Source organism: Gigantopelta aegis, chromosome 6, assembly GCF_016097555.1.
Source record: "Gigantopelta aegis isolate Gae_Host chromosome 6, Gae_host_genome, whole genome shotgun sequence".
NCBI classification, from domain to species: domain Eukaryota; kingdom Metazoa; phylum Mollusca; class Gastropoda; order Neomphalida; family Peltospiridae; genus Gigantopelta; species Gigantopelta aegis.
Window position 1 is genome coordinate 14,686,651 of NC_054704.1, and position 15,419 is coordinate 14,702,069.

At 36.2% G+C, this 15,419-nt stretch overlaps 1 protein-coding gene across 2 annotated transcripts in view; it reads left to right on the forward strand.

Annotated features, from left to right (window-relative positions):
- Positions 1-15,419, forward strand: part of LOC121375294 (serine/threonine-protein kinase par-1-like) — a 297,248-nt gene that overhangs the window by 244,332 nt on the left and 37,497 nt on the right. For both annotated transcript variants that reach the window (XM_041502673.1, XM_041502674.1), the window contains 2 exons: positions 3,421-3,550; positions 4,561-4,695. In XM_041502673.1, the coding sequence (XP_041358607.1) occupies positions 3,421-3,550; positions 4,561-4,695 (265 nt within the window). The remainder of the gene's footprint in view (positions 1-3,420; positions 3,551-4,560; positions 4,696-15,419) is intronic.

Sequence of the window (15,419 nt, forward strand, 5' to 3'; positions counted from 1 at the left end):
TTTGATATCCTTTTTGTCAGGAGTCTATTGATAGCTCGGTTGAGGATGAGGTAACCAGATGAATCAGGGCTGCCACTGATTCCAGTTTTATGGTTTTGTCCCTAAATACCCACAATACTCACCGATTGCCCATCTCTACTGAAATATAACTTGTACATTTCCACACCTCAGTGTGCATGCATTTGTTTGACTATTTATGGAAATGTCATGCATCTTTGTGATGAAGTATTGTTTGGGATTATATGCACTATGGCTAAATGGAATCTTTCTGGAGCCCACTTCTGATTTGTAGGGTTGTATTAGGTTCTTTACATCAACACATAATCCCCCCCCCCCCCCCCCCCCCCCCCCCAACTTCTCTTCATTGTACTATTGCACACTAAAAACCATGTTGTTGTCGTCAAAATCAGTTTGTCCGTCATGACTCTTAACAAGTTTTACATGGATAATTTTGATTAATTTTGAAACATTAGGTTTTGGGCTATCTGTTTTGAAAATAATTTTTATAAGTGTTCAGAGCAAAGTAACTAACCATTGATAAGTGTTTTCCTTATTTAAACCAATGTTCTCTGTTTGAAAATACACTTTAAAAATAAAAATTTTTTAGACTTGGATCATGAATTTATCATAGCAAAGGTTTTTGGACATATCGCTGATTCTTTTGTTCAGTTCAGAACACAACAACTTTAATCATTTAAATTGTATAACTTTTTAAAACCACCATAATTTTTCATGGAACACAATCCTTCAGAAAATAAATTCTATAAACGAAAAATTCAAATCTATATAGGAGAAACAATCTTTGCTAATATAGTACCAATCTCCTGATCACAGATTGCAGAAGTTTTCTGTTTACATACCAGTTGCACATGGCTGTATGTTTGATAGGATAGAATAGCAACATGTACCAATGTACAAATGACAGTGTAGTTTAGGTTTGCATTCTGTTTGTACCTTACCATATGTTCAAAAGTTATATACACTGACTACTAATTTCTAAATGACATATTTCATTTATTGGTTGCATTCCAGTTCCACATATGTGATGTTCAATAGTTATATACACTTACTACTAATTTCCAAATGACATATTGTAATTATAGGTTTGCATTCCAGTTCCACATATGTGTAAGTCCAATAGCTCCACACTGGCAGCCCTGAAGATGTGTGTACAGCACATATGTCTGATGTGTTCTGTTTGCTTGGAATTATCATCTGTTTATGAGTTGAATGACCATGTCTGAATCTTTTATCTCCTCACATAGCTGTTTTTGTAAACAGGTGCTACACAGCAAACTCATCTACATATTTTCTTCGTTTTTTTCATAATAATTTTTATTTTCTCTGTTGCAGCAGTCTTTTTATTTTCTCTAGCCCTTATGGTGACCCTTAAAAAATAATAATGGTCCAGAAATGTCAAATAGAAAATCATTAAATGGACCCAAAATGTCTGATGAAAAATGGAATAGTCCAGGATTATGTCCTATTGATTCTTACAAGTTAACGTATTCTGTATTCTAGTTGTATAAACAAAATGAAATTATGTATGGAGGATTGTAATTACTTCTCATGTGTGTTTAGTTGGTGTCATCAGACCTGAACCTGACAAAACATTGAGTGGCATGATTAATTGCTCCCCTAACTTAGATTATGGGATGTCATTTAAGATATTACCTTAATGAAAGGAAAGGAAGTGTTTTATTTAACGACGCACTCAACACATTCTATTTATGGTTATTTGGCGTCAGACATATGGTTAAGGACTACCTTAATGATACCATATAAATTCACATGCCAAGGGGAACTAAAAACTACTGTCCTTGAACTAGTCTTGGGATGATGGAGAGAGTGATGATTCCCCTTAAATGGCAAGGTCTGTGTCGGTGGAATCCATGATTCAGTTAACATCATTTAGGATATTATATTTCAAAAGACCTGTCATTTTAATACCATTGAGGATTTAGTTTTATCTGATTTGATTTGTCCAGCTTTGTTCTGGTATTACTCTGCTACTAACAGCTGAATTGCATTCCTGTTTTCATCCCCTCAGATTATTGTTTTTGTTTCATCAATCTTTGTTTGAATATTTAAAACATATTTTTATCAATTAAAACTTGACTTTACCTAAATATGTACTGCATGAAGGTATGTTGTACCGGTATGTAAATGTTCTTGTTGATAATTTCTATTACAGGGCATGGTTGTGTCTTTATGTACATGTCTATATTTTCATATTTTATATATATTAATACTATTTTCTAATGCACCACCATGGTTGTAAGATTTGCCAATCCTTTGAAGAAATATTGTTTTTGTTTTAAACTCTGTTTATTTTATCAGTACATATAGGTGAAATGTTGGTTTAGTTCAGATCATTTGTCACTTGTTTTTAACGTTTAAAATGTTGACCAAACTCTCTAATTTGTGTGCATACTTTCATCTTCTCATGATTATTAAAAAAGATTTTTGGTGAAATAGACTTCTGATCTTTCTTACAATATTGTTACATGTATGTGAAATTTAATGAATTGTTACTATTTAATTAAATATGGTAGGCTGGGTATTTATTTGAAAGTTGTAATTACAATGGTATCAAAGATGGAAATTCTAGTGATCTTTTACTACAAATCTTGTACAGTGTTTAAAATATCATAATGAAAAACATTTTTAATTTCAATGTTGAAGTTGGAAAATGTCTTACTAATTTTTAATGATGTGAATTCTTACTTGTTAGAAAATGTGAAAAGCACTGTTTTGGTTTGGTAATACTGATGGATGATTGGTGTTCACAATTTATTTGTAAAGGAGACAAATGATGTTTTATGGTAAAGTTTAAAACAAGACAAAGAAAAGATATTATGATCCATACCAGTTCTAGCTAAACATAGGTCACTGTGAGCATCATTTCATGTTAAAATAAGGTATTAATAGTCAAAACCAAGGTCACATGACATCATCATAGATCAAACAAGCTGATGAAGGTCGTAATGCACAGAATTAGCATAGCTAGTCCGAATTATTTATATATTTATATATGTGTAATATGTGTATTATACTCATATAAAATGGAGATTATTACCAAGGTTTGTTTATTGTTGACTGTATGTCTATTGAATACACAGCATTGTAAGTCTAGTATATGACATAACATATATGATTGTATATTGTATTTCCAAAATTGTTTTTTCAAAAAATGTTTGAACTGTGACAAATACAATTAATATGTATGATTATTCATTTTATTACTTCACATCAAAGTGATGAAACTTTTTTGTTTTCTTATTGACATGATAGTTTACAAAGATATTATTTTTAGTTCACATGTATGAAAAAAGGTACTAATGACTAAGTAATATAGTAATAGATCACGGTATTCAAAGTTGTGACTCAATGCTTCATGTGTGTTTCTTCATTGTTCAGGTCATAACTGAAGTTGCCACTTTGATGACTATCAAGAAAGATGTGGTGGAACAAACAGTCCATGAAAACAAGTTTGATGAATTGTCAGCCATGTATAATATGATTCTAGACAAAAAACGACTAGCTCAAGGTAGGTAATTTCTTTCACTTTTATACTGGTAAAGTGCTCGCTTGATGCATGGTCAGTTTGGGATCGATCCCCATCAGTGTACCCATTGGGCTATTTCTCGTTTCAGCATGTGCATCACGACTGGTATATCAAAGGCTGTGGTATGTGCTGTCCTGCCTGTGGAATGGTGCATATAAAAGATCCCTTGCTACTAATGGAAAAATGTAGTGGGTTTCCTCTCTAAGACTATATGTCAAAATTACTAAATGTTTGACATCCAATTAATAAATCAATGTGCTCTAATGGTGTCGTTAAACAAAACAAACTTTAACTTGTTTGTTTTACATTGCACTAAAGTTCAAGCATACAGTTCTGGGAACACACCTCAGCTTTCTGAACTGTCTGTCTAGGACAGAGGTTAATTGTTAGAGGTTATGAGAGAGGTTGGAGTAGCTGCCCTACACCTCTAAGGCTGTACATTGAGGCTTGTCTGAGACAAATGGGTTTGGGTGTAGTACACATAAATCTTTGTAACAATTTGTCTGACTGGTCACATCCACTGAATCACAACATGTAAACTAAACAACCATTTATTTAAGAATTTCACTTTGTGCTTTATCTGACGATGTTTTGCTATCTCGTGACAGACCATTGAAATATTGGTGGACTCATTGGGCAGAAACATTTGGGTGGGACTAGTACATTTGAGACAGGACAAGTAAACATGGAGAGACACCTGTCCTACAGGACCAGTGGATTTTGAGAGTTGAATGAAATTTTTCATGGTCAACCTAAAATTGAATTTTTGCAAGGTAGTTGTCAAGAGAGAGAGAATGAATGAATTAATATGAATGAATATGAATGAATGAATGAATGATGTTTACAGACAAGAGAAAGTACTCCCTAAAACTAGTAGTCACATGACCATCTTGATATTATTGTATTTTTCTTAGAATATAGTATGACAGAGAAATTATACTGAATTGCGTGAAGTGATTAATGGTAGTATGCTTTTGTTTTCTGTTTTGCAGGTATTTTTAATGTTGACCACACGTTGAAGTGTGAACACCGCAATGAAGGCAAAGCTCCCCGCAAGCACCGGTCCAAGTCTACACCCCGCACAGACAATGATAGTGATGCAAAATCCAAAACCAAAACAGGAAAAGGTAAACACAATTCTACTGTAATACCCAACACTGTGTATATTTCTACTAGGACATTAAAGATTTAAAAAGAAAGGTCTATTGTAATAGAGATGAGAAATGTGTGTACTTCGCCTAGAAATATACGAGTGATGGAAATGAACTGTAGCACGTAGCTTTAGATTAAGGACTTTATTTTGACAGTGTAGTATTATAAGTGGTGGTCAGTAACATTATCAGCATCAACAGTGCTGGTCAGAGCATAAACTATAAACCTGTGCCAAGCGCAATGGGCAGAACCCTGTATCTTGGACATTCAGATTTAATATTGTGTAGACTGGGGGAATCTACAGTGTTGACTTTTGACTGACACTACATGTATGTTATTAAAATTTAACTGGAATGAAATCTGTCAAATCAGGAAGACCATATAAAAGACCCCATGCTACTGTGTGTAACCTGGCACATTTGGTCAATCCAGCCTGTTGGTTCAGACCAATTTTTACTATATTTGTTTGAATCCCTCGTAGAAAGAAAGAAAGAAATGTTTTATTTAACGACGCACTCAACACATTTTATTTACGGTTATATAGCGTCAGACATATGGTTAAGGACCACACAGATTTTGAGAGGAAACCCGCTGTCGCCACTACATGGGCTATTCTTTCCGATTAGCAGCAAGGGATCTTTTATTTGCGCTTCCCACAGGCAGGATAGCACAAACCATGGCCTTTGTTGGACCAGTTATGGAATCCCTCGTAGAATTTAGTATCATATCTTACGCAGTCAACTAATAATAGATTTTGCTGTATCTGATGATCTTAAATATATATTGTGAAAATCTTTATTTGTTTGGTGATACGAAGCTGCTACATTGTTTTTGTACAGGTGTAGCTGAATGTAATGGGCAAATATATGTCAAGGAGCGGGGCGTAGCCCAGTGGTAAAGCATTCGCTTGATGCATGGTCGGTCTGGGACCAATCTCCATCAGTGGGCATATTAGGCTATTTCTCGTTCCAGCCAGTGCACCATGACTGGTATATCATAGCCTGTCTGTGGGATGATGCATATAAAAGATCCCTTGCTACTAATGAAAAACATGTAGCAGGTTTACTCTCTAACACTCTTTGTTAAAATTACCAAATGTTTGGCATCCAATAGCCGATGATTAATTAATCAATGTGCTCTAGTGGTGTTGTTAAACAAAACAACTTTGAATATTTTTTTTTTTACTGCTTCTAACGTCAGGATGACTAGAAACACATTGGATTTGCCAAAGCCTGATAATTTAAGCAAACTGTTGTTAATAATGTATAATTAAATTGGTGAAGAACCCATAATAGTGAAAACTGTTTAACACTGGGGTCATTGCCTTTAAGAGTGGTTCATATCAGTAGTAGCAACCTCAAAAAACTTGAAAAAGTCTTTTAAATGCTTCCATAACCGTGGTTTCAGAAGTTTCTTTTATTAACAATAGTGTCAGTGTTATTATTCAATGAATTATATACAAATGTATGATGTGCAAAAAAAGTCAATTGACTATGTTTCCATCAGGAGCAATCGCGGAGTTGCTTGGGTTTGCCGGTAAGTTTAGAGTTGTCTGCCCGGTCACACACTCACAGTGAAACTAGTGTGTCAACGTCATTGCATTTTATTTCACAGCATTCATATTCACATACTAATATGAAGCAATAACTCAATTTACTAACCTGTGTGAATCACAAAAATTAATATGGGAAAAAAGGTTTTAAATAATTTTTGTGCTGTATTCATGGATAATTTATTAAAAATACTGTTTTACAGAACCTGATTCTATTTTGTATAATAGCATGCCACAAAAATATTATTGAAAACTTATAGTAAATGCCTGACATAAAAAAAGCTTTTAAGTTTGTATCCAGTTTTTAAAATTATCTTCTGAAATTTGTTATGTGGAATTCATTAAGTAGATGCAGATTGGACTAATTGACAAATTTGTTTTTCCACTCCCTGAAGTATGTGTGTGTATTGCATTTGAATGTTAATGACAGTTTGTATGGTTATTTTTTGCACCTATTGCATTTGGTGTTTAAATCACTAAAGACACATAGTCTTAACAGACTACATTTTGCGAAATAGATTTCCGTAGTTGTTTCCCTTTAACTAGATATTGGCATTAGAATTATAGGTTTTGGAAATGATGTAGAATTGTGTGTTATTTGATTTAAATTTATAATTTCTTTAATAATGTTTCCCATAATAACTGATCATTTATCACCAATTGTCTGGCATTATGAATATGTTGTTTAGAATCTTCTGCATTCTTAGGCTATATTGATCAATCAAAAGTTTCTTTAATCCCAACTATTACCTACAATATAAATAGATAAAAGGTCTGTGTGTTAGATCAATGAATATTTATATATATATCAGAGAACAAAGATATCAATAGAGGATTAATGTTGATCTTTTATATGGAAGGAAATGAAGGAAGGAAATGGTTTATTTAACGATGCACTCAACACATTTTATTTATGGTTATATGGCATCGGACATATGGTTAAGGACCACACAGATATTGAGAGGAAACCCGCTGTCGCCACTACATGGGCTACTCTTCCGATTAGCAGCAAGGGATCTTTTTTATGCACCATCCCATAGACAGGATAGCACATACCACAGCCTTTGATGTACCAGTCGTGGTGTACTGGCTGAAACGAGAAATGGCCCAATGGGCCCACTAACGGGGATCGATCCCAAACTGACCGCGCATCAAGCAAGCGCTTTACCACTGGGCTACATCCCGCCCCCTCTTTTATATGGTGTTATGTTTACTTAAGGTAGTGGAATGTAACCTCTGGTTATGTCAAATTTATTTTCAAATGCATTATCAACTACAAATATTATATGTCCAATGGTCTTCTAACCAAAATTCTAACTTGGTGTTTGGAAACAAGTATCAGTAAATGCATGTTTATGATTATCAGAGTTCTGAATGATTAACAACTTGATAATTTAGTAGGATGTATTTATTTAAAATCTCAGATTCCAGTCTAAATGGTCACACAAGATGTCTTCAATTTCTAAGAGAATCAGGAACACTCTGGGTATACAGATGTGAATATTCTGAATATTTTAAACAAGAAATTGCAAGATTGAGCTAGGCTAGAGATTTCAAAGCTATCTTAGCACTACGATATTGTGAAACCATTGTGCATCACTACAACACACGCCATAGCTTATGGCAGTTTTATGATATGGCAGTGCTAAGATAGCTTCGAAAATATGGGCCTAGAAGTATCATTAGGTGTTTGGGTCATAGGAACGAAGGTCCTCGGTGGACACTTTTTGTTTTCTATCAAAGACTATTGTATACTGGCCTGTCTGTGGGAAAGTGCACATAAAAAATCTTTTGCTACTGAGGGAAAAATGTAGTGAGTGCAAAATTACCAAATATTTGACATCCAATAATAGTGTTGCTAAAACAAAACAAACTTAAACTTTTCATACCATGTTGTAGAAGGAACACAGGCCATTACTAACTGCCACTTGTTGCATGTACAATGGCAACACTCATTGTGATAGGCACGCCTTGTGTTTAATGGTCGCCACAATCACGATGGTGACTTCGTTTTCAAACTTAACTGTACAGTGAGCAAAGCTGTTGTACCAGTCAGTGCTGTGTGAGCATGCATGGCATGAGGTTTTCAAAATCGGTGCAATCTAGTTTGGAATAGTCAGTGTGGTTTTTTTCTTTCTTATTTACTATTCAGCATTTACAGTTTACAGTTATCCTGTTGTCATTTGACAACAGTCTTGGTTTGTTTTACAATGCATGTCTAGTGGTTTAATAGTATATATTTGTAATTTATTTAATCTTGTCAGTTATACTGACATTTAGGCAAAACAGTGCCCAAAACAAGCATATCTTCTGAATACAGGAGTGTTGTGCTACTTTTAATCTTGACATGGAAATAAACTTTGGTTAGCTAACTTCTTTTTTAAAATCTGAGATGTCGCCCCAAACAATAGAATGTTGATGAATACAAACTATAAAAATGTGCCTTAATTACATGATAGTTTGCTCATCAGTACCTTTGTTTAAACTAGTGACATTAACTGATGTATACACCACGCTGGCAGTTATGGCAATCGGCAATGCTGTGGATATTGCTGCAGTGTTTTCAATTTTCTTTGGCAGTTATTTGGTCATGGATCTTTCAATTTTCAATGTCATGTTTCTTAATTTATTTTTGTAATACTGACGAATTAAACTCCTCTCTTACCGCAAAACTGCTGTGGGAAATGCCTTGGAGACTACTTGTCCATGGCATATTTTGTTTTTTGCACAGGCCATTTTCTTACCGTAATTGCCAGGGTTTTAAACTTGTATACATTACAGAAATAATTTATTATATTAGTTTTACTCTTTGTAATATATCAATACAAATATATATCTGTCAATGCAAGGTTCACATTTTATGAAAAACCAATACTATTTATGCAGTCATGATGCATAGTAAAAGTTAAAAGTTAAATTATTTTCGTTTATAACACTTCCTAAAATATTTTTAAAAGAAACTAAAATATTTTTTCTCCTTAAAAAAATAAAATAAAATACCTCAATATGTGTTAAATGCATATGGTTCTACTTTTTTATGCTTTTTAAAAGTTTGTGTATTGTTATTGCCTTTTTGGTAAAGGGGAATTAATGCCTTTAATGTTTATAAAGTAATTTGCATTAAGGATCTTGTTTTTTTAATTACCAACAGTTAGCATCATGGTTATTGAACTTGTAGGTAATTTATGAGACGTAATCATTTTAAAGCTGTTAATACTGACTCAGTCCCTCAGCCAGAACTGACTTCATCTTTAACAGTCAGTAAATGCTAACATTTTATGATATATATTTTCTAAAATATTTGAAAAACAGTGATACTCAATTGTATAAAATTTGTGAAATGCCTTTTGTAAACCAGTGGTTATTACACATGACGTTCTTGACAACAGGTCTATATGTAGTTGCTATAATAATAAAACAAGCAGAATTCATTCTACATTTGTATACATGATAGGATAGAGTCAGATGTAGCAATACCATCACTGTGACACAATCAGCAAACTATCACCATCACATTACTGCTCTGTCAGGGCTATTTCAGAGTAATCACTGTGACACAATCAGCAAACTATCGCCATCACATTACTGCTCTGTCAGGGCTGTTTCAGCATAATCACTGTGACACAATCAGCAAACTATCACCATCACATTACTGCTCTGTCAGGGCTGTTTCAGCATAATCACTGTGACACAATCAGCAAACTATCACCATCACATTACTGCTCTGTCAGGGCTATTTCAGAGTAATCACTGTGACACAATCAGCAAACTATCACCATCACATTACTGCTCTGTCAGGGCTGTTTTAGAGTAATCACTGTGACAGAGTCATCAAACTATCACCATCACATTACTGCTCTGTCAGGGCTATTTCAGAGTAATCACTGTGACAAAATCAGAAAACTGTCTCAATCACATTACTGCTCTGTCAAGGCTATTTCAGAGTAATCACTGTGACACAATCAGCAAACTATCACCATCACATTACTGCTCTGTCAGGGCTATTTCAGAGTATTCACTGTGACACAATCAGCAAACTATCACCATCACATTACTGCTCTGTCAAGGCTATTTCAGAGTAATCACTGTGACACAATCAGCAAACTATCACCATCACATTACTGCTCTGTCAGGGCTATTTCAGAGTAATCACTGTGACAAAATCAGAAAACTGTCCAAATCACATTACTGCTCTGTCAGGGCTATTTCAGAGTATTCACTGTGACAGAGTCATCAAACTATCACCATCACATTACTGCTCTGTCAGGGCTATTTCAGAGTAATCACTGTGACACAATCAGCAAACTATCACCATCACATTACTGCTCTGTCAAGGCTATTTCAGAGTAATCACTGTGACACAATCAGCAAACTATCACCATCACATTACTGCTCTGTCAGGGCTATTTCAGAGTAATCACTGTGACAAAATCAGAAAACTGTCCCAATCACATTACTGCTCTGTCAGGGCTATTTCAGAGTAATCACTGTGACAGAGTCATCAAACTATCACCATCACATTACTGCTCTGTCAGGGCTGTTTTAGAATAATCACTGTGACAGAGTCATCAAACTATCACCATCACATTACTGCTCTGTCAGGGCTATTTCAGAGTAATCACTGTGACAGAGTCATCAAACTATCACCATCACATTACTGCTCTGTCAGGGCTATTTCAGAGTAATCACTGTGACAGAGTCATCAAACTATCACCATCACATTACTGCTCTGTCAAGGCTATTTCAGAGTAATCACTGTGACAAAATCAGAAAACTGTCCAAATCACATTACTGCTCTGTCAGGGCTGTTTTAGAATAATCACTGTGACAGAGTCATCAAACTATCACCATCACATTACTGCTCTGTCAGGGCTATTTCAGAGTATTCACTGTGACAGAGTCATCAAACTATCACCATCACATTACTGCTCTGTCAGGGCTGTTTTAGAATAATCACTGTGACAGAGTCATCAAACTATCACCATCACATTACTGCTCTGTCAGGGCTATTTCAGAGTAATCACTGTGACAGAGTCATCAAACTATCACCATCACATTACTGCTCTGTCAAGGCTATTTCAGAGTAATCACTGTGACAAAATCAGAAAACTGTCCAAATCACATTACTGCTCTGTCAGGGCTGTTTTAGAATAATCACTGTGACAGAGTCATCAAACTATCACCATCACATTACTGCTCTGTCAGGGCTATTTCAGAGTATTCACTGTGACAGAGTCATCAAACTATCACCATCACATTACTGCTCTGTCAGGGCTGTTTTAGAATAATCACTGTGACAGAGTCATCAAACTATCACCATCACATTACTGCTCTGTCAGGGCTATTTCAGAGTAATCACTGTGACAGAGTCATCAAACTATCACCATCACATTACTGCTCTGTCAAGGCTATTTCAGAGTAATCACTGTGACAAAATCAGAAAACTGTCCAAATCACATTACTGCTCTGTCAGGGCTGTTTTAGAATAATCACTGTGACAGAGTCATCAAACTATCACCATCACATTACTGCTCTGTCAGGGCTATTTCAGAGTAATCACTGTGACAGAGTCATCAAACTATCACCATCACATTACTGCTCTGTCAGGGCTGTTTTAGAATAATCACTGTGACAGAGTCATCAAACTATCACCATCACATTACTGCTCTGTCAGGGCTATTTCAGAGTAATCACTGTGACAGAGTCATCAAACTATCACCATCACATTACTGCTCTGTCAAGGCTATTTCAGAGTAATCACTGTGACAAAATCAGAAAACTGTCCAAATCACATTACTGCTCTGTCAGGGCTGTTTTAGAATAATCACTGTGACAGAGTCATCAAACTATCACCATCACATTACTGCTCTGTCAGGGCTATTTCAGAGTAATCACTGTGACAGAGTCATCAAACTATCACTATCACATTACTGCTCTGTCAGGGCTGTTTTAGAATAATCACTTTGACAAAATCAGCAAACTGTCCTAATCACAGTACTGCTCTGTCAGGGCTGTTTCAGCATAATCACTGTGACAAAATCAGCAAACTGTCACCATCACATTACTGCTCTGTCAGGGCTATTTAAAGAGTAATCACTGTGACAAAATCAGAAAACTGTCCAAATCACATTACTGCTCCGTCAGGGCTGTTTTAGAATAATCACTGTGACAGAGTCATCAAACTATCACCATCACATTACTGCTCTGTCAGAGCTATTTCAGAGTAATCACTGTGACAGAGTCATCAAACTATCACCATCACATTACTGCTCTGTCAGGGCTATTTCAGAGTAATCACTGTGACAGAGTCATCAAACTATCACCATCACATTACTGCTCTGTCAAGGCTATTTCAGAGTAATCACTGTGACACAATCAGCAAACTATCACCATCACATTACTGCTCTGTCAGGGCTATTTCAGAGTAATCACTGTGACAGAGTCATCAAACTATCACCATCACATTACTGCTCTGTCAGGGCTATTTCAGAGTATTCACTGTGACAGAGTCATCAAACTATCACCATCACATTACTGCTCTGTCAGGGCTGTTTTAGAATAATCACTGTGACAGAGTCATCAAACTATCACCATCACATTACTGCTCTGTCAGGGCTATTTCAGAGTAATCACTGTGACAGAGTCATCAAACTATCACCATCACATTACTGCTCTGTCAAGGCTATTTCAGAGTAATCACTGTGACAAATCATCAAACTGTCCACCATCACATTACTGCTCTGTCAGGGCTGTTTCAGAATAATCACTGTGACAGAGTCATCAAACTATCACCATCACATTACTGCTCTGTCAGGGCTATTTCAGAGTAATCACTGTGACAGAGTCATCAAACTATCACCATCACATTACTGCTCTGTCAGGGCTATTTCAGAGTAATCACTGTGACAGAGTCATCAAACTATCACCATCACATTACTGCTCTGTCAGGGCTATTTCAGAGTAATCACTGTGACAGAGTCATCAAACTATCACCATCACATTACTGCTCTGTCAGGGCTATTTCAGAGTAATCACTGTGACAGAGTCATCAAACTATCACCATCACATTACTGCTCTGTCAGGGCTATTTCAGAGTAATCACTGTGACAGAGTCATCAAACTATCACCATCACATTACTGCTCTGTCAGGGCTATTTCAGAGTAATCACTGTGACAGAGTCATCAAACTATCACTATCACATTACTGCTCTGTCAGGGCTGTTTTAGAAGTAATCACTGTGAAAGTCATCAAACACATCACAGTACTGCTCTGTCAGGGCTGTTTCAGCATAATCACTGTGACAAAATCAGCAAACTGTCACCATCACATTACTGCTCTGTCAGGGCTATTTAAAGAGTAATCACTGTGACAAAATCAGAAAACTGTCCAAATCACTACTGCTTCAGGGCTGTTTTAGAATAATCACTGTGACAGAGTCATCAAACTGTCACCATCACATTACTGCTCTGTCAGGGCTATTTAAAGAGTAATCACTGTGACAAAATCAGAAAACTGTCCAAATCACATTACTGCTCCGTCAGGGCTATTTCAGAGTAATCACTGTGACAGAGTCATCAAACTATCACCATCACATTACTGCTCTGTCAGGGCTATTTCAGAGTAATCACTGTGACAGAGTCATCAAACTATCACCATCACATTACTGCTCTGTCAAGGCTATTTCAGAGTAATCACTGTGACACAATCAGCAAACTATCACCATCACATTACTGCTCTGTCAGGGCTATTTCAGAGTAATCACTGTGACAAAATCAGAAAACTGTCCCAATCACATTACTGCTCTGTCAGGGCTATTTCAGAGTAATCACTGTGACAGAGTCATCAAACTATCACCATCACATTACTGCTCTGTCAGGGCTAGAATTTGTGACAGAGTCATAACTATCACCATCACACTGTGACAGAGTCACTGTGACAAAGTCATCACTATCACCATCACATTACTGCTCTGTCAGGGCTATTTCAGAGTAATCACTGTGACAAAATCAGAAAACTGTCCAAATCACATTACTGCTCTGTCAGGGCTGTTTTAGAATAATCACTGTGACAGAGTCATCAAACTATCACCATCACATTACTGCTCTGTCAGGGCTATTTCAGAGTAATCACTGTGACAGAGTCATCAAACTATCACCATCACATTACTGCTCTGTCAAGGCTATTTCAGAGTAATCACTGTGACAAAATCAGAAAACTGTCCAAATCACATTACTGCTCTGTCAGGGCTGTTTTAGAATAATCACTGTGACAGAGTCATCAAACTATCACCATCACATTACTGCTCTGTCAGGGCTATTTCAGAGTAATCACTGTGACAGAGTCATCAAACTATCACCATCACATTACTGCTCTGTCAGGGCTATTTCAGAGTAATCACTGTGACAGAGTCATCAAACTATCACCATCACATTACTGCTCTGTCAAGGCTATTTCAGAGTAATCACTGTGACACAATCAGCAAACTATCACCATCACATTACTGCTCTGTCAGGGCTATTTCAGAGTAATCACTGTGACAAAATCAGAAAACTGTCCCAATCACATTACTGCTCTGTCAGGGCTATTTCAGAGTAATCACTGTGACAGAGTCATCAAACTATCACCATCACATTACTGCTCTGTCAGGGCTGTTTTAGAATAATCACTGTGACAGAGTCATCAAACTATCACCATCACATTACTGCTCTGTCAGGGCTATTTCAGAGTAATCACTGTGACAGAGTCATCAAACTATCACCATCACATTACTGCTCTGTCAAGGCTATTTCAGAGTAATCACTGTGACAAAATCAGAAAACTGTCCAAATCACATTACTGCTCTGTCAGGGCTGTTTTAGAATAATCACTGTGACAGAGTCATCAAACTATCACCATCACATTACTGCTCTGTCAGGGCTATTTCAGAGTAATCACTGTGACAGAGTCATCAAACTATCACTATCACATTACTGCTCTGTCAGGGCTGTTTTAGAATAATCACTTTGACAAAATCAGCAAACTGTCCTAATCACAGTACTGCTCTGTCAGGGCTGTTTCAGCATAATCACTGTGACAAAATCAGCAAACTGTCACCATCACATTACTGCTCTGTCAGGGCTATTTAAAGAGTAATCACTGTGACAAAA